Raw genomic sequence first — 18,485 nt, 5'->3', positions numbered from 1 at the left:
GGCCGCGGCCGCGGTGAGTGGGACTCGACCCGCGGTGGCACCTTCTATCCGTCCAGGAGAGGCTTCAACAAAGGACGTTTCCAGTCGGGAAACAACAGGGCGAGTTTCAAGGCCCATCAGAGTTCCGGTGAGTCTCACAGATGTGTCTCTCCTTCCTTTGGGGGGTCGCACGCAGCATTGTCTGCAGCAATGGAAAGTGTTAACTCACGATGTTTGGGTCTTGCAGACTGTTCAGGGATTCAGGCTGGATTTCTACTCTCCTCCTGCGCAAGCGTTCCCCCCGCCACCTCTCCATTTTTCCCAACTAGATCACAGTTTTATAGAGGCAGAGGTGGCAGACTTGCTGAGGAAGGGCGCGATCGATTTTTGCCAGAGAAGTCCTCGCGGCTTCGTCAGCAATGTTTTTCTGGTCCAGAAGAAGGGAGGTGGCAACAGACTTGTTCTCAACCTCAGAGATTTCAACCAGCACCTGGTGTACAACCATTTCAAAATGGAGGGTATCCACATGTTAGCGGATTTGTTACAAGAAGGAGATTGGTTAGTGCGTTTAGATCTGAAAGACGCATATCTTTCTATTCCAATTTTTCCGCCACACCGCAGATTCCTGCAGTTTCAGTGGAACGGCCGGTGGTACGAGTATTTAGCTCTTCCTTTCGGTCTCTCCTCGGCTCCCTGGTGTTTCACCAAGGTAATGAAACCAGTGGTGGCCTTCCTCAGGGAGAGGGGTGTGCGCATGATCGTTTACCTAGACGACATTCTGATCATGGCACAGGACCGGTCAGTGTTGCAGCAACACTTGACCATGACTATTTCCTTGTTGCAAAGCCTGGGGTTTGTGATAAATCTAGCGAAGTCAGTGGTGACCCCGGCTCAGGTGATAGATTTTCTGGGGTTCACGATCAACTCCCTCACGGCGCAGCTGCTTCTTCCACAAGCGAAGTTGAGGGACCTGAAGAAGGAGATCAGGAAACTGTTGGACAGCCAATTGGTCTCGCTCAGAACTCTGGCCGGGATTGTAGGAGTCCTGGCGTCCTCTATCCAGGCGATATTTCCAGGTCCGTTGCACTACAGAGCCCTCCAACGTCTGAAGATCAGACACCTTCAGAAGGGTCTCTCGTATACGGACTCGGTTCCGCTTACGGACGAGGTTCGGCACGAACTCCAATGGTGGCTAGGCCACGTGGATGCCTGGAACGGCAGAGCGATCTTCGGGTCGCGACCGGATGTGGTAATCGAGTCGGACGCCAGCAGATGGGGCTGGGGCGCGCGCTGTGGAGAGGTTTCCACAGGCGGCAGATGGTCATCTCAAGATCTCGAACTTCACATAAACTGTTTGGAACTACTGGCAGGATCGTTCGCGGTCCGCACGTTATCCCCGAAGCAGACATCATGTTGCATCCTCCTGCGCTTGGACAATGTGTCCGCAGTGAGGTATATCAACAAGTTGGGCGGCACGAGGTCGTCTCTTCTTGTACAGATAGCCAAAGAGTTTTGGCATTACTGTCTACAGAACCAGATATCAGTCATAGCGGAGTACATCCCGGGTCAGGCCAACCAAGTGGCAGACTGGCATTCCAGGCACTTGAGGGATTACAGCGACTGGAAGCTGCTTCCCCAGGTCTTTCTCTGGTTGCAGGCGATTTGGGGTCCTTTTCAGACGGACCTGTTCGCATCCAGGTTGACGTATCAACTTCCCCGGTTCTTCAGCTGGAGACCGGATCCGATGGCAACGGCGACGGACGCATTTCTCCAAGATTGGTCGGAGGGGACCCAGTATGCATTTCCCCCCTTTCTGTTGATTCCCAGAGTAATGACTCATGTGATTCGGCAAGCGGCGGAAATTGTCATGGTGACTCCGTGGTGGACATCACAGGCGTGGTTTCCCAAGTTGTTGCAGTGGAGCTGCGACCGCCCCCGGCTACTGCCGGATTTGAAGTGGTTGTTGCAGGGCCCTCGTCAGGAGCAGCACCCGTTGCTGCTGGAGGGCAGCTTATCCCTGATGGCATGGAGGCTTTCAGGGAACAGTGGCAATTGCCAGGGATTTCGGACAAGGCTGCTGACTTTATCAAGCAGGCTTGGGCACCTTCCACCAGGAAGCGTTACTCCGCTGCCTGGAAGAACTGGGTGGATTGGTGCGTGGGACGACGTCTGGATCCCGTGGGGGCAGGATTACCCCAAGTGTTGAACTTTCTATCCGAGAAGGCGGCAGGAGGCCTAGCGTACCGTTCGGTCAACAACTTTCGCTCAGCACTCTCGGCGGGGCATGCCCTGGTGGATGGTAAACCAGTAGGCATGCATCCGCTTGTTTGTAAGTTGTTGAAAGGCATCAGGGTGGCCAACCCTCCCAAACCCAAGTATACGGGTTTGTGGGATGTCTCAGTGGTGATTTCTTTGCTCGACAGATGGCCGGTTAATTCTCTCCTGTCTAGGAAGCAATTGTGGGCTAAATTAGCCATGTTGCTTTGTCTATCATCTTGCAGAAGATCTTCGGATGTCAGAGCACTCGACGTAACAGGTAGAGTGTTTACCCCGGAAGGGGTTTCTTTTCATATTACAGGTCGTACTAAAACAATGTCTCGACATATATCTTATAATGCTTTTCCTGACAATGAAAAACTATGTGTGGTCCATTGTTTGAAGACCTACGAGGAATGTACGAAGGCCTTGCGGCCGCAGGGCTGTTCACAATTATTGATTTCTATTCAAAAGCCCTTTAAACCAGTGGCGGCTGCCACTATTGCTAGATGGCTTCGGTTCATTATGAAGGAAGCTGGTGTTGATACAAATATTTTTGGTGCTCACTCAGTTAGAGGCGCGATGGCGTCCAAGTCATAGGGTTTAGGATCAAGTATCCAAGATATTATGCATTGTGCAGATTGGTCCTCTGATTCAACGTTTAAGACGTTTTATTACAAGCCGGTGGGAGATATTACTTCTGTGGTATTTAATCAGCGTTAAACTAGCATAATCTGAAGCCTCCGGTCCTGTAATAGAATCAAAAATTTGCTAGCATTCGCGACAAGAATTTTCAATTCTATTAAGGACACGGAGGCGAGGATTATCCCACCCGGCTTAATGTACTGAATGTATTAAGCTTACCCACCCTTTTATGCAAGGATTACGGTGGTGTTGTTTCCTTTATTTCAGGATCTGATAAGAAGTCGGATTGATCGACTCCGGAGGTCAGGATGTTCCGCCTGAAGATGTTCTTCCACGTTGGAGGATTGTGACTGTTCAAGTTTTGTTGGACTTGTTTCGCCTCAAAGAAAGAGGATGATGGGAGCACGCAAGGGGTTCTTATGGACTGTGGGGGCGTGCCTATACTCATGGGTGTTCATGGGTAATGAAGTTTTATTGTTACTGTTTATTGAAAATATACATTTTCATTGGCTGCTGTGTTTTATGCAGTAAAGATTGAGAAGCATAATCCTCGCCTCCGTGTCCTTAATAGAATTGAAAATTCTTGTCGCGAATGCTAGCAAATTTTTGATTCTTACCAAAACACAAACAGGCGTGCCTGTGTAAGTTGCTAGCGCTTTTAGAACCCCAAAACACACCTACCTGGTTGGTATTCCACTCTGAGAAAGCAGTCAACCCTGGTTTCCAACTGAACAGACGCTGGTGCTGGAAACCAGGGTTCGAGCCTCCACATCCTGCGATTCTGGGCAAATCACTTAATCTCCCCTGTGTCTGAATGTGTAATGTAAATACGGTGCTCAAGAGAAGCGCTCCAATACCTTCGTGTCGAATTCGCGCTATATAAAATAAGCACACAAAAATTTAAAAAGCATTAGTTATGGGATAAGTGTTTGCCAAAATCCTCATGCCCAATTAAAAACCCTTAAAGCTGGCCTACCTTTCTACAAACGCCAGTTATTCACACATCAAAATATACTCGGCGTCTAAGCTGTTCTTATCAACCATACCTATTTAGTCTAAACACATTTTGCAAGTTCAGTTTACATCGTTCTACTAGGACAAATGCGAAATTGTATGCGCGAGGACGCGCGGTGCCGTTACAAACAGCACTGCAGGTCTGAGATCATCAGCAAATGCGCGTTCACGAATGAATTGTTAAAGAAATACTCGCCCGCTAAAGCTGGATCAGAACCATGGGAGCGACCACACGGCCGCCACGTTAAGTTCAGGCATAATTTTAGCAATATTCATCGTTGGTTGAAGAAAAAGACTGCTTATTTTCTGCCTGTTCCTAAGATGGACGTGACTTCGAAACTACGGCCGTGCCCACGTGCTCACCTTGTCTTACGTCAAAGCATCCTCCGCACTCTGTATGGCTACGCGTGCACGCTCCGCAATCAGTCAGGCGTGCGAGAAAACGATAAAACACCGACGCACGCGCATTCCTACCCTTCCTGTAGCTCTGACGTTCTTTTCCAAAGGTTACTGTTGCGAGCAGCATCCTTTCCCCCCAGCTCCCACCTTTTGTCATTCAGCCCTGGTAGCGCAAAATTAACGGTAAGTCGACATTAAGTACTCTTGTGAACTTATTAGTGGTTGTTCTTTCTAATTATTTGTGTATTTATTCGATGAGTCAGCATCACTTATTTAGCACTGAAAGATACACACAGCCAGTATCCTTTAGCAGCCCTGCCCTTTATATGTTATTAAAAAATGTAAAACATAGGGTGTTTAAAAAAAATATACATTATTGGGGTATCCGTTATTGAAATGCAACTTGTCGTCATTTGAAGCAAAAGAGATCTTTATCAAAAATCGAGTTGTTTTGAGGAAGGTATTTTTTTTTATTCACCACGGCTTTAAAAAATATTTACGTCAGTTTGAATCTATTAAAGTACGTTTTTATCACCTGTTATACTCTTACTTTACAAATGTTCACTTTAGAGAAATGTTTTCATTTTATAGAGAAGGTGATGATTGTCGTAGACCGCTACTTACTGTATTGTTCATAACTGGGCTAAAAAGCCGCACGTTTCGCTGTCATTTTCGACTGTGCCCTTGTTAAATATTCAAATGCATTTTGCTCTGTCAAGTAAGGGTCGACCTTTGTGCTGGGTTTCATCACTATTTGCTTAAAATTGGACTCGGAAGCTTTAGGTTTAAAGTCCCTCAAATAAGTTATGCAATTTGCAGGGCCTTCTTTCACGTTCAGTGTAGTGTTTAGTATCTTTGTGTCTACATTGTTCGTCTTTTCATTTTCCCCTCCTGTCTTATCAAAGTATATTTTAGGGGTGTTCGAAGTTGTGAAGTGTTATGGCTTGTGAGTTAAGAACTCTTTTGAAAATCCTTTATGCTTGCTTGGCACAAAACTAACCATTGGGCTTACGCGATGCTTACTGGTTGGCCCGCGGCTGCTTAGAAAATTAAATACTAATAGTGTATAAATAAAGAAGTAAAGTGTAAAATTAAGTTTGTAAACTTTATAGAAATATGAAAAGTTGGTATCCTCAGATTGATTTGGGGGAGCAGTGCAAAGTTCAAACAGAATATAGTAACTATTAATGGAGGGCCTCAATTGAATTTAGAAAAGCTCCACCCTTCCCTTGAAAATTGTGATTTTTTGGGGGGGGGGGGGCAATTAACGAAAATATTCAGTCACTTGTGTCTTTCTTTGAATGCTTGTTTCCGTATTGTTTTGCAGTTTTATTACTCGAAGATGCTTAGGGTGTGGTCCCTAGATTCCAACAGTGACTCTGAATGGGGTCCTCTAATTCCACTAATGATTAAGAGGCAATTTAAGACAAACATTGGCAATACCAACAGGTCTCGCTTATGCGAGATCTATTGACTTTGTCAGTGTGTTTTAGTCGTATTGTGCAGCATCATGGCTAAAAAAAAAAGCAGTTTGATGTGGTCAGCGCAAGCAAGTTTCCTGTAGAGACTTAATTTAATTCTATCCTCATGTGATCAGCAAGTGGTAAATTATGTGAAGGTCAATCTGGAATAGTCTTTATGGATCAGTATAGTATATGGGCCAGTTTTTTCTTTGATTATAAATTTGCTGCACTTCGTCATGGCACTAAATGGAAATGCTTGGAAGACATCCTTTAAACAATACCTTTTCTTAAAACTGGTCACGTCGCTATTTTTGCCAATTAGCTGTGTTATTAATTTAATGCTAATCTTCATCAACTAGATCTGTAATATCATAGGGCTACGTTGAGCACTATAAAAAAAAAGCAAAACAAATCAGCCTTTCCTCCTTCAAATCTTCATCAACTTTTGAAGGAGGAAAGGCTGATTTGTTTTGCTTTTTTTTTATAGTGCTCAACGTAACCCTATGTGATATTACAGATATAGTTGATGAAGATTGGAAATCACATTTCAAAAAGTCCTTTTAAGCAAGCATGAGTATCCAATCTGATCTGTGAAACGAGCTACATTCAATCACGCCTTCCACTGAGAATGTAATTCTGAACAAATCTGCCACAAAAAAACACAATTAACCTATGTGGGGCACTGGCTTTTTAATTTCCTCTTAATGTTGCCCTTTTCTCACTAGTAAAGTGCTCTAGAAGCTTCTTGTTGCCATCGTCCTGCTTTTATCCATACTTTAAAGCCGCTGTTTGGTGACTCATTATGCAGAAAGTTAGTTTCGTTAGACTAAATTGCATGCAACGTAGCTACATGTGCTCATTAAGATGTCGCTGTGGTGAAAACCTTTTGCTGACTGTGACCCCAGACTACACAAATTACTCCAATGAAATGGCTGGAAACCAGCGTGAAAGGCAAAAAACTGCAGTTTGAGCAAGTGTCTCGTGAGATATATATCTGAAACTGATGGCTCTAGTAGTAGGCAGTATGACGGGGTGGCTCAACATCCTGTGATTCTGAATTACTAAATGTCCCATTGCTAAAAAAAAGTGAAATTGTGTAATGTAAACAGTGCTTATGTAAAGTGCTCCAATACCTTGGGGGTCGGGTCAACAGAAGTGTGTGCGACAGCCAGATGATGGATAAAAGGGATCACGCATTCTTATCTAACTGGGAAAGTCATTAAAAGAACCAAGACACCCCTACTCCATGGGAAAAGCAATCTGCATTCCTCTTTCCTAAAAATGCTCTCACTTTGAAGTCCGCCAAAAAGCAAAGTAAACACCAGTCTTCATCGAAGGCAGACTCCCGTCTTTGAATGCACAGGAAATGTGATTATATAAGAACAAGATTTACAGGCCTGTTTACAGAAAGGGAGCTAGTCGGAAGGATACTGGTAAATAAGGTTTTGGTATTATGAGGGAAGAGGTGAACCTGGAGAGCCCAAATCAGCAAATGGAAAACTTGAAAATGTGAGTTACAAAGCCAATGTAAAGCAGCAGGCTAAATACATTCCGAGGTCCACTTTCTGAAGCTCTTCCAGATGTTTTTCACATACCATACAGCTGCACTGTCTGGTAGACTATGACCTAAAAAATGAGGTCTGCCTCTAGCAGCAAATACTTTACCGACCACTTCAGGGGTCTTTCATGGATAAATTAGGAGGAGTAGTTGTGGGGGTGGGGGGTCCTGGAAACTAGCCCTTGTTCCTTCCAGTGAGTCCCCAGGCACTACCTCTCCATGATTGCTCTGGTCCATTCCTACCTTTGCAGGCTACTGTGCCACCCACACAGCCATGTGGTGAGCCCTGTTCGCACCACCCCTCCCCAACATTGCAAACAGTCAGACTGTCCTCCATCACTTCACAGCAGGATCATCAATTAAATATCATGGACAATCGGTGCCCAACACAATATCAATTCTTTTTTAAAGGTGGCCCCTTATGGATGTGGCGGGTCTAGTAAAGGACTGCCTAGCCTGCTGTGTATTTCTCTGGCATTCAGCTTTCTATAGGAACTGAAGATGTCACGGATTGGAAAAGGGATAGATTTCCCAGGTAAGGGCAACGTTGTGAGGAGTTTGCTCACAGGTGCTGGGGAAAGGCCAAGAGCTTAAGTACTATTCTGGATTTTGAACTGGATTCCAGAGCCCATCCACATTAAGGGTCCTTCATGTCGTGGGTAATGGCATTAATTATCTGACTTCATGAGCCCCTTCCAGACAGTTTGACCTCCGTGTAGGAAAGTAGGATCTGCTTCTTATGGTTACCCCCACTTTTTGCTTCATATGACTGTTTTTGACTAGTCTGACTGGGATCCTGCTAATCGGGACCCCAGCCTCTGCTTTCTCCCTAGACTGTTATGTACTTAAGTTCACACTAGATTGGATGCTGGGGTACCCTTGCCAGTCCCTAGTATATGGTATCCAGGGCATATGTACCCCAGAAGCCCCCCAGGAGCTGAAGCATATATTATGCCACCCATGAGGGACCATGCAAAATGGAACTACAGGCCTGGCACTGCTGCCTGTGTAGGTTGGTGCTTACACCACTTAAGATATAGGTTTACTATATCTAAGGGTTACTGCACTTAAAACCTACAAGTCACCCCTGTAGCAGGCCTTTACAGTCCTGAGGGCAGGGTGCTTGGTTCCAAGTGAGAGGGTGCCCCTGCATGAGCAGGACACCCCTGCAGCCTACTGAGTCCATTCTCCCAGGTTGTCAGTGAAGCAGCCATATACTAATATGGAGGCATTACGTGACCGCGCAATGACCATTTCGAACTGCTGCAATAAACCCTATCGTTTTTGGTGTAAAACCTGTTGGAATCATATCCCCACACCGGTAACCAGTGTGGGAGGCACAATTCCACCCACTGGGAGCTCCATCTGTGGGGCTCTGTGTTCCCGGTACCAGCCTTCTAGTCCCAGACAGCACAAAATGGTTGTTGCTGACCAGAAACACATTTCTGCCCTCCTGCTGCTGAGCCAATCTCGAGCAGAGGAAGGTGGAACAATAGGCAACCTGTCCCAGGGAGGTGTGACTACCTCCTAGACAGGATTTTGTGTATTGGGGCTGGGTGGGTGCGCTTGCCATCGTCGAAGTCTGCATGAAGGAACATTTGGTGTTCCTGTGCATAGTCCAATTCAAACCAGTCCTGGGAGCCATTGGCTCCCGCTTTGGCGCATAACTGGACAGAGGACATGGTAGTAACCTCCCCCCTGTCCAAACCCTCCCCATGGAGGGTCCCCTGAATCTTCCCAACCCTTTTCTTGGGGTACTCCAGGGCTTACCTGGTTGTAGGACTTCAGAATCGTCGTGAACAAGATTCAGAACTGAAACCACTGCACTTCGACAGTCTGGGCACTCTGGACTTCATTTGTTTCCCTCTGTCTGCTGCATCGTCTGTGCCTCTGTACCATACGGGATCCATGCTGGACCTGTAGAGCATCCAAGACACATGAAGATACTCTCCCTTGGAGTGAAGGAGTCACTCCTCTGCATTCGCAGGCACCACAACACTGCTGACTGGTCTGCTGATCCCAAGCTCCAGGTGGGTTTCTACATCCCTCGAGGCCTGAGCTGATCTCTCACAGAGGTTGAGGCCACTATCCATTGTGGGGGCTGCTATACCCGAACCCCTGTGCACTGCATACTTTTGCAAGTGCAAATGCTTGTTGGAAATATGCAACAAGTGAATTGGGCTCCATGTGGCCCCAACCTCTGGCAACTTCGCGTACAAAGATCACCCACATCGCACCGTGAGCTCCATGGCCTGTCGTTTTGCAAAGCTTCACGAGATACTCCAGTGTCTTAGACCTGTGGAGTGTCCACTACGTAGTCTTTGGGCTTCTCGGGTTGATCCAGGCTTACCCGGAGTCCCCTTGACTGTGATTAGTCTCCTGGACCTTGCAGGTCCTCTTCTTGTAACATCTTGACCTCCTGCATGGGTTGCTTTTGCCAAGACTTGTTGGTGCTCCCGCTGGACACCTACTCCTCCGCACTAGACATCCTTCATGGGACAGCTCGTATCCAGCTCCTGGTCGTTCTCTGCATCGCCTGGTCCCCACAGCTGCAGTCAAGATCACCATCGACTATCTTGAAGCACCCAACATCAGTGGGCATTCGTCTACCGAGCCCGTGGTCACTCCTAAGTGACCCAGACTCTGTCCCCTCTGCTTTCAGATACTCTTCATCCAGAATCCACTTTTGGATTCCCACGGACACTTTCTCCTCATCCAGCAGCTGCACTTTCCCGATGTTCTCCATTGGGGTTCGACTGTGGTTTTCCGACACCACTTAACACCTTTGCACCTGGCTTCCCTGGGATAGGTAACTTGGGTACTTCGGTATCCACAGGTGGGGTGGCTCTCCAACCTTCTGTCTTCCATGGGGTTTCTTCAGGGTCCACTGGGAAGGGTAACCAGGCGCTATATAAAACTCAGTAATAATAATAAGGGTCCCTAATCTTTAAAAAAAACAATTGTGACTTGCACATAGACTCGTACGGAGCACACAATAGTGTTCACACACTGCACCCACACTCCGTGGGGGTCCTTATCTACTTATCATGGGTAGTTCCTTGGGGTCCCATCAATTCTATGTCCTCTCGACATCGTCTTGACTAAAGTTGTGGTTCTTATACCACTTATTTAGTCTATGGTTTGCCCCCCCCCCTCTCCTGGGGCTCACTGTGTTAGTGCCATTTACTGTGAATTCTTTGCTACAGTATTGAGTGTTTTGTGTATATCTCCATGTGGGAGATACTGCAACATATTAGAGTATATTATAATAAATAGTTTTTATAAATACCTTGTGTGGTTCCCTTTCATTTAATCTATAACAAAGATTGCATTCTGGTAAAACAAGCTGCTTTACACTCCTATACTAAGCCTGAAGGCTTCTCTCCACAGCCACCACTTAGAGGATTCTGTGGTTGTCTAAGACCTCTTAAATCACCATAAAGGTTGTCTGGACTGCTGCAAGGTGCCCACTTTAATTAGTGAACATCCTATACCAGGCCAGCTTCCCACACTCCGGAATGGTCTATGCTTGGAAAAAGAAACCAGGACCTGCAATGTGCCTTATTGGCATATGTCATATAGGTATCTGAGATCAATCTTTTCCAGGGTGAGTAAAAGCTTTCAAAAACTGGGAAACTTCAAAACCTTCAGGAGGGAGTCCAGTTGAGCATCTAGTCCCTAATAGCATCTTTGCTGAATGTGCTCTTTTGGGTGCGGTAATCTAATATAGGGCCCATTGAGAAGCGCTTGGGATCTCCAAATGGTGGACAGTGAAGGAGGGCCTAAGATGTACTGATGTCTGAGGCTTGCCGCTGCAAGCAGATTCCCTACATTGTTGTTTTACTTTCTGTATAGACTCATGCTGAAGGGGCATCCTTGTGGTGCTTACCTCTAAAAACGGAAGCACCACTCTGGAGTCTCCTGGCCTCACTAGTGGATGAACATCCTGTCAGAAGTACACCTAGATATGTGGTGTGGATCTAGACATCTCATATGCTTGGGAGACGGTGTCAAAGGGTTGTTTTGCAGCCCATGCCAATTTCACCTCGCAGGATTGTAATCTATAGAAAAGTACCAAGTCAAGGAGATGGGAATATTGAGAAACTGGTATAAGAAAGTGGGGCAGTATAATTTTCGCCACCACATCCTGGCCCATTGGGGACAGTGCCAGTTTGATTAATTTTGCAGCTGATCATCTAGCATTGTAATGACTGCATCATATTTATTACATCTAGCCGGTATCAAGATACCTGCTCACCCAATCACAAAGTATCTTAATGTGCACCACTTGAAGCGGGCGGGGGTCAAGTGTGCACACTGCCGCTGCTGTTGAGAGGAAAGATAGTTGATTTTTGCCCAGTTGATGGTGATGCCGGATAATAGACTGTACCTTAAGAAGTCTCATATGGCAGATGAGGGATTCACCTGGTTCATGTATATATGTGATGTCATCGGCATAGAGTGATACTAATGGCCACTGAACCAAGAAGTTGAGTACTCTTTCAAGCCTCGCTGCCTGAGGATGGGCAAAGAGGGTGGGGTATAGTGGGCAGCCCTATTCGGGTCCCAGAGTGTTCGGGAAAGGGGCAGCTATTTACCCACTCATTCCGATTACTGTTAGATGACTATACAGGAGCATCACCTACTCTGTTCATTTCAGCATCCAGAAGAGGTAATGCCAATTAGTGAATTAAGTTTGGGTGTTGTCCAAAGTTGAACTGTTGAAAAACAAATTTCTCCAGTTCTGTTGTCCACATGCCGAAAGTCGGGTGATGTGGCTTAACATCACAGCGCCTCTCCAGAGAAGGGCTGAATGTAATTGAAGGGTATCATAAATTCAGTTGGTTCTTTTCTTCACCCTAATTGTTGAACATGCTTAATGATTACATTGAAGTGGGAGGGTAAAAGGGTTATGGCAGTCTTTCTGCAGGTGAGTTGTATGGAGGCAGTTCTTTCTGATGTTTTTCTCTTTGAGAATTATTCGTTTTAGTCTGCTGTTAAACTACAGAAGAGTCTCTTGATGGACACTAACTCTTACTTGCCACTGCTTGCTCCATCTTGTAGGCTACTGACTAATCTAAATCCACATCCAATCTGCATGCTTGATACCCGACAATCTGGATGTTACAATTTTGCCTGCTGTGCACAGGGCTGTTATGATCATAAACAATTTTTGTTTTCCTATTTCTAAAAAAAGTAGGCTTGATAACTAAGACCAGAATCGCAGTAAAGAGTGCCCACCATCTGTTGGGGCTTAATAAACAAAGTTTAAACTACGTGGCAGTCCTTATAACATAACATTAAAAAAGTTTGGCCTTGCAATGAATATAAACCATATTAATGATACCCCAGGAACCTTTTTCACACTTAGTTCATATGAGTATTAAAAGCAAGGGGATGAGGGATTTTCAGGTGGGTTTGCTATCCACAGGTAGTAATCAAGATCAAAAGTCTTATTTTTAACCATTTAGTTTACTATTGAACAGTTTTCAACAATGTTTCCACCTGGGACATCACTGCTGAATGTCATCTGTTGATGCGAAGCATTACTTTTACCTTTAGAAATTTTAAACTTCTTCTACAAGATGATATCCCTGCTTCGTGACTCAGGGAATTGGAGAACGTTTGTTTTGTAAAGGAATGCCAGAGTTTGATGCCCGAACTAACGTTTTTATTTTCACATCTTAGTGCATCAGAAAATGTCCTGATCATGCATTTGGATGTTGTCCTGCTCACTACTAGAATGTAAAAGTATTTCTGTTTTTGGCTTCCCAGGGCTTCAAACTAATTACTTCGAGTTGGCATTGGGACATACCTGTGAAAGGGTGATGAGATGGCAGTGTTGGATTGTCTGCTCCCTGAACTCTGTGGAGATGACGTGAGGTCCGGCAGGGGAGTGCTCATTGTGGCACATAGGTTATATTGCTAAAGCATATTGACATATTTTAGTGTTCTGTTTTATATGATTGAGGCCTCAGCGATGAGAAAGCAAATTCTAAAATGCTGGATGTGGGCTTCAATTGTTCAATGAATATATGTGGTGTCATTGGCATCAATTGAGACTCCCCAGTCAGCAACCACATCACCCAGTACCTCAATGAATATAGTAAAGTGTTACCTACTACAGCACAGGACAGTCTATACCCAGAGGACCTTTGCATGAACTAGAGGGATATAAACTCAAACTTTTCTTGATACTGAGTAACCATAGAAAACCAAAATGACTCTAGATCTTGGCTCTTAACGCGTAGATTAGTGGAAATGGACCTAACTGAAATAGACCTAACTATCAAATTCAACTGAGAACCAATAGATCAAGCCAGTCGATAATACAAACTTCAGCCCCGATAATTGGTCATCTGAAGAGTAGTAATTTCTGTGATCTGTTTGCAACATTTTAAAGCAATTGGAGCCTAAAATGGAAAATAGCAGCAACCTTTTCAATTCTCTTGCCTGGGAAAGGCAGTCATGAGGACAGGCTGTCTACGAGAACTTTGAGTTGAAATGATTCCGGTCTTGAATTGTGTGGGAAACCTGTCCCGTGCTAACTAAATATGGCTGTGAGCAATCGAGGTATTTCTAAAAAACTGAGCAAGACTTTTTTCAATAAAGTTGTCTTTATAAGAAGTGCAAAAGCAAGTAGTGCACCATGTAAAACCCTGTTGCAAAAAACATCATTTTTTGTTTTCTAAGTTGACCATGTTTAAAACAAAAAACATGCATGGTATTAAAACTGTATGCTAGTGGAGGTGCCCGCATGAGCTTGTGATAAGTTTTTGTAAAAGATCTCAGAATTTGTTTGAAATACATTGAACTCAAATGATCATGAATGCCCAAGCGTATCCCTGAAAGGTGGCATTTGTAATTCTAGTATTTTTAAGTGTCTAGTCTGTCCAACTAGTAGCTGAAAAGAGAAACTTTGAGCATGGTCTGTCTGGTCAAGTAAACTAGGATCCTGTAAGGCTTGCGAGACAACCACTTGTGAGCCAACACATTACCCGTATTTTTGGGAAGGTAAGGAGAGGCATCTCGCAGAAGTATTGTAAATGGACAATATTTAATAGGGAGGTGGGAGGGATTATTAAAATACCAAAGTAGAATATCCATATTATGAGCACTAAGCCATAGTTATCTTCTTACACAAAGTGATTGTATTTCTTAATATATGAACCTGATCGAAATTCGTAACTGCCCCGTATTGTGATTTCCCATTTCAGTAGACAGTCATGGAAGAAGAGATTGCAGCCCTGGTTGTTGACAATGGATCTGGTATGTGCAAGGCTGGCTTCGCAGGAGATGATGCACCTCGTGCTGTCTTTCCGTCAATTGTGGGACGTCCAAGACATCAGGCAAGTACTTTTGGGACATGATTACCATTGTTTGCTGACTCAGTGGAACCAGACTGCTTGCTTGCTTGAAAGGATCCTTTTAGCTTTGTACCCAGGGTCCAATCCCCCAGTGGTGTCCTCATATTTCCTACGTTTTGTCAAACTAAACTCCTCCTAAAAAACATGTTCCTTTAAAAATATTCCTAGTAATGGAGTGGCTACCCAGCTACTAATGGACCATATGTATTTAACGATCGGCATCCTCAGAGTATACAGTGCGACACCATCCAGCCCAGTTGCCAAAACTCTAGTTATCCCATGACTTACCACTTCCCCATGGATTGTTGGTAGCTTTTCTACTATCCACAAAGCCAAGAAACTTTAGACCTTTGTCCACTTCCTCCCATTACTACACCAGAGGCTGTTTTATGCAAAGGGCCCGGGGGAGCAACTGGCTTGTGCACCCACTTTGTGCACAAACTTTGTGCTCCCCGGGAGTCCTTTGGTATTACAGGAAGGGACTTTCTGTAATAGATAGTGCTGGTGCATTTTTGCATGGAGGCATGGCCCCAAGCAAATGAGGGACTCACTTTGCCTCTGCCGTATTATCGACGTGGGCACACAGCCAAAGAAGTTTTCAGTAGGTGCACCAATGGCAGACATTTGAGGGGGAGGGGGAGAAGAGTCCTGTTGTCTCTCCCCACCGACATCCTGTTGCAGGTAGGTGCAGTCACTCACTGAATCCGCTTGCAAAGAGATCTCACCTCTTTAAAAGTGCAGAGGGGTTACTGACTGTTACACCTGTAGCAGCTGCGTCAAAGCTGCACTGTTTTTCACTTAAATGCGCTGGCTGGGGGCAGCGTGAGTTCGTGGCTGTACTGGAGGCAGCGCATTCAATGTATTAGGGTGCACATTACTAATTTTGACCCAGCACACCTCGTTTAAAGAGCGTGGCACAAACGGGAACATTGTGCCAGATGTGTAATAGGGCCCCAAGACTTGATTGATCTTTAAATTAAGAAAGGCTAATCTGACATTCTGGTGTCATTTGAAATCTGGCCATTCATACACCGGTAAAGCACTGACAACCTTATAAGTTTGCCTTGGTGGGCATGACTGTTACCAGTTAGATGGGCATGATGGAAAACCTAAAAACTCCTTTGTATACTTCTCCCTCCAACTCCTATACTGTTTACCTTGCCATTGAGCAATAATCTTCCTGATTCCCCCTAATTGCCGCAAAACACTGAGCCACCTGGCTTCACTTCACGTTCCATAGGGCCATCAAAGTGGGCCGGTGGGGGCGTAGTCAGAGGCATTATGTTTAGTCCCCAGCCTCGCCTGATTAATAATGAGACGGCAATAACACTAGATGGTGCAGGGTGCTCCATGGTCTGTGCGTGCTCTTCCTTGGAGGAAATTATTCTTAAACTTAAACATGTGCTCATCCAGTGTCGTGCTGTCCTGAAGTTATTGACCTGGTTTGCAATCAACCCTCTCCTTGATGCCTAGTCCAGCTTCTACTGCAAGCTGAATCAACAATGCAAATGTGGGCGACCAGTTTGGTTGCAACAATGCAGGAAGAATGATCAGTTTCCCAACTGTGGTCACCTTGAGTTGCATGACCCTTAATAGCGAGGTGTGTATGAGGAAACACTCTTTAAAACCTACTATATCTTGCCTGCTCCCCACAGTACCATGTCCACCACCCGATTGCTCCCTCCCTCCTTACCACATGGTGATGTGATCGGGTTGACTACGTTTGTTGTCTGTGCCAGAATATCTGCATTGAAATGCCCTGGTACATCAACCAACCTGAGTGGTGGGAGCTTCCCGTTTCATTGCCCTCTGGATGTATGCAAATTGTTGAACTTTGGGTGGAAACTCTGATTGTGACCCAATCTCCCCACCCCCCAAAAAGCTCCTACCAAAAGACCTCCTCACATGAAATAAAATACTAGGTTTTTGCAACCTAAACCGGTCTCAACGTGAGGAATCGTGGTCCGCTACTTGCTTTACTCTGCAGACCATGCTTCCAAACCGAGATGTCAATTTACCAAAATGTAAGGCATAGCTTGAGTGAATCAGTTTACTTTTACTGCAGATGCACAGGGTTAATTTGTCCTACTTTTTGCTTTGTAGCACCCTCGGATTTGCTCCTCTGGGGCTAGGTATAGGCAAGAACTTTAAATACATGCGATTTTTATGACTGCTGCCCTTTTATACGACTGAGGCAACAAACCACATTAGCAGATGGGTGGTGCCCTTCAACATAAGTTATGGATGATTGTAAGGATGTTTGATTGTCATATGGCTTGAGTCGAAAGTGATCTGGCTTTGTGTGCAAGTCCATAGTCTGGCACAATGAGATTGTGCGACAGGAGAGGGCCAAATTATGTGGCAGGGTTGACTAATTTATGTGCTATGAAAAGCTAAATTATGCGGCGTAAAGCGTCACATTTTGTTATAGTATAACTTTTTAGGTCGAGCCTAGCGCAGCGCATGCACTGCTTGCTTGACTTATAGTAAGGGGCTTTTCAAAGTGCTACCCCTGGCCTAAAGCTTGCATGCATGTGAACGCGCGCAGCCGCCATCTGCCTTTTTTTTTCTTATTGAGCCTTGTTTTACAGTTTACTTCGTCTGCGGCACCTCTGAGATCTGAAGGAAACCTGAGCAGGGAACATAAAAGGGGCTATCTGGAGATGTTACAATGCGCCATAAACCGGGCAGAGGACACTCTGGCGCATCCCTTTGAAGGGTGTGTGTGGCTTGGTCTGCTTCTAAGCTTAGGTTATAAGCCAAACTTCACTTTTGCCGCTACACTGCATTCCTTTGAGCGCTTAGGGACCTGATGTGATAATGCGCTCTACAAATTCGAAATACAAATTCTCGCTTTTTACCCTCCCCCCACCACAGAGCGCGTCTCGTGTCCAAGATGCTTAAAGGCCTTTTTATATTTCTAACTGCCTCTTATAAAAGTCTCTTCAATTTACCTCGTAAACAAATATTTTGCTGTCTTTTTTTTAATAGCTCACCTGTTGCCCTACAGCGCTCACTCATTCCACCTTTTAGCCAGTCCCTCTTCTACACTTCTTTAATTTGTCCAACTCCTTTGCAGGTGTTGGTCTCTTTCATGCTCACGTGTGCATCTACTCTCTTTGGTCTTCATGTCTCAGATTCAGTCACTGCAGCCTTCTGTGTGTCGCAACCATGCTCAACATACAGTGCTAGTCTGTTTATTTCTCGCCGTCTTTTCTGGTTTTCTTTACCATCCACAATCCCGCCTTGTCGCTTTCTGCCCCTACTCTTTGCCAGTCCACTGACAGTCCGTCCCTTAGCACTCCTAAAGCTGTCAGTGCCTTGTTGTGAGTTTCTTTGCCCATCTAATGAATACTGAATCCCGTTTTTTCCTCCCTTTCTAGTCACTGTCTTCTCAGCTTATCTCCTACTTAGTCCCGACGTTTCCTCTGCCCTCCCCCCGGGGGTCTCTTTGCCGTTCTTATGGCTGGCCCCTCTGACCCCCCTGCCCACCGACCTTCCTTGCCCTATCCTTTGTTCTCCCGGTACAGGCCACGCACTATACTCAGGCAGCACACGTCTGGCATGTGTAGTCTAAAGTTGAGACTTACAAGGGAGGGTGATGGGGAGCATTGAAAGAGAAAACGGGCAAAACCCATGGCAGTAAAACCAAGATGGAGTAAGGCCATTACCCAGTGCTATCTACCATCTGCGACTCCTTTTGGGACTCCTCCCTCTTCTGTGCTGCACAATGTGAATGGCTCATTTACCCCGCCCTGCTCCTTCAGCTAGTAACATGATTGATCCAAGTACCCATAGTCTGGT

At 45.4% G+C, this 18,485-nt stretch overlaps 1 protein-coding gene, 1 long non-coding RNA gene and 1 pseudogene across 3 annotated transcripts in view; 2 read left to right on the top strand and 1 right to left on the bottom strand.

The window, feature by feature from the left end:
- The window catches only part of LOC144785205 (actin, cytoplasmic 2-like), a 115,947-nt pseudogene extending 112,777 nt beyond the window's left edge, over positions 1–3,170 (top strand).
- The window catches only part of LOC144786080 (uncharacterized), a 367,986-nt gene that overhangs the window by 186,851 nt on the left and 162,650 nt on the right, over positions 1–18,485 (bottom strand). The window lies entirely within an intron of this gene.
- LOC144786077 (actin, cytoplasmic 3) overlaps positions 4,178–18,485 on the top strand; it is an 81,264-nt gene continuing 66,956 nt past the window's right edge. Inside the window, exons 1-2 of one of the 2 annotated variants that reach the window (XM_078665026.1) lie at positions 4,178–4,476; positions 14,535–14,663. In XM_078665026.1, coding sequence (XP_078521152.1) covers positions 4,216–4,476; positions 14,535–14,663 — 390 coding nt within the window. In that variant the 5' untranslated portion in view covers positions 4,178–4,215. Of the gene's footprint in view, positions 4,477–14,531; positions 14,664–18,485 lie in introns of both variants that reach the window. The other variant, XM_078665027.1, reaches the window with a different exon arrangement.

The sequence above is a fragment of the Lissotriton helveticus genome, chromosome 10, assembly GCF_964261635.1.
Source record: "Lissotriton helveticus chromosome 10, aLisHel1.1, whole genome shotgun sequence".
In the NCBI taxonomy this organism is placed as follows: domain Eukaryota; kingdom Metazoa; phylum Chordata; class Amphibia; order Caudata; family Salamandridae; genus Lissotriton; species Lissotriton helveticus.
This window is presented reverse-complemented; position numbering and strand designations above follow the sequence as displayed.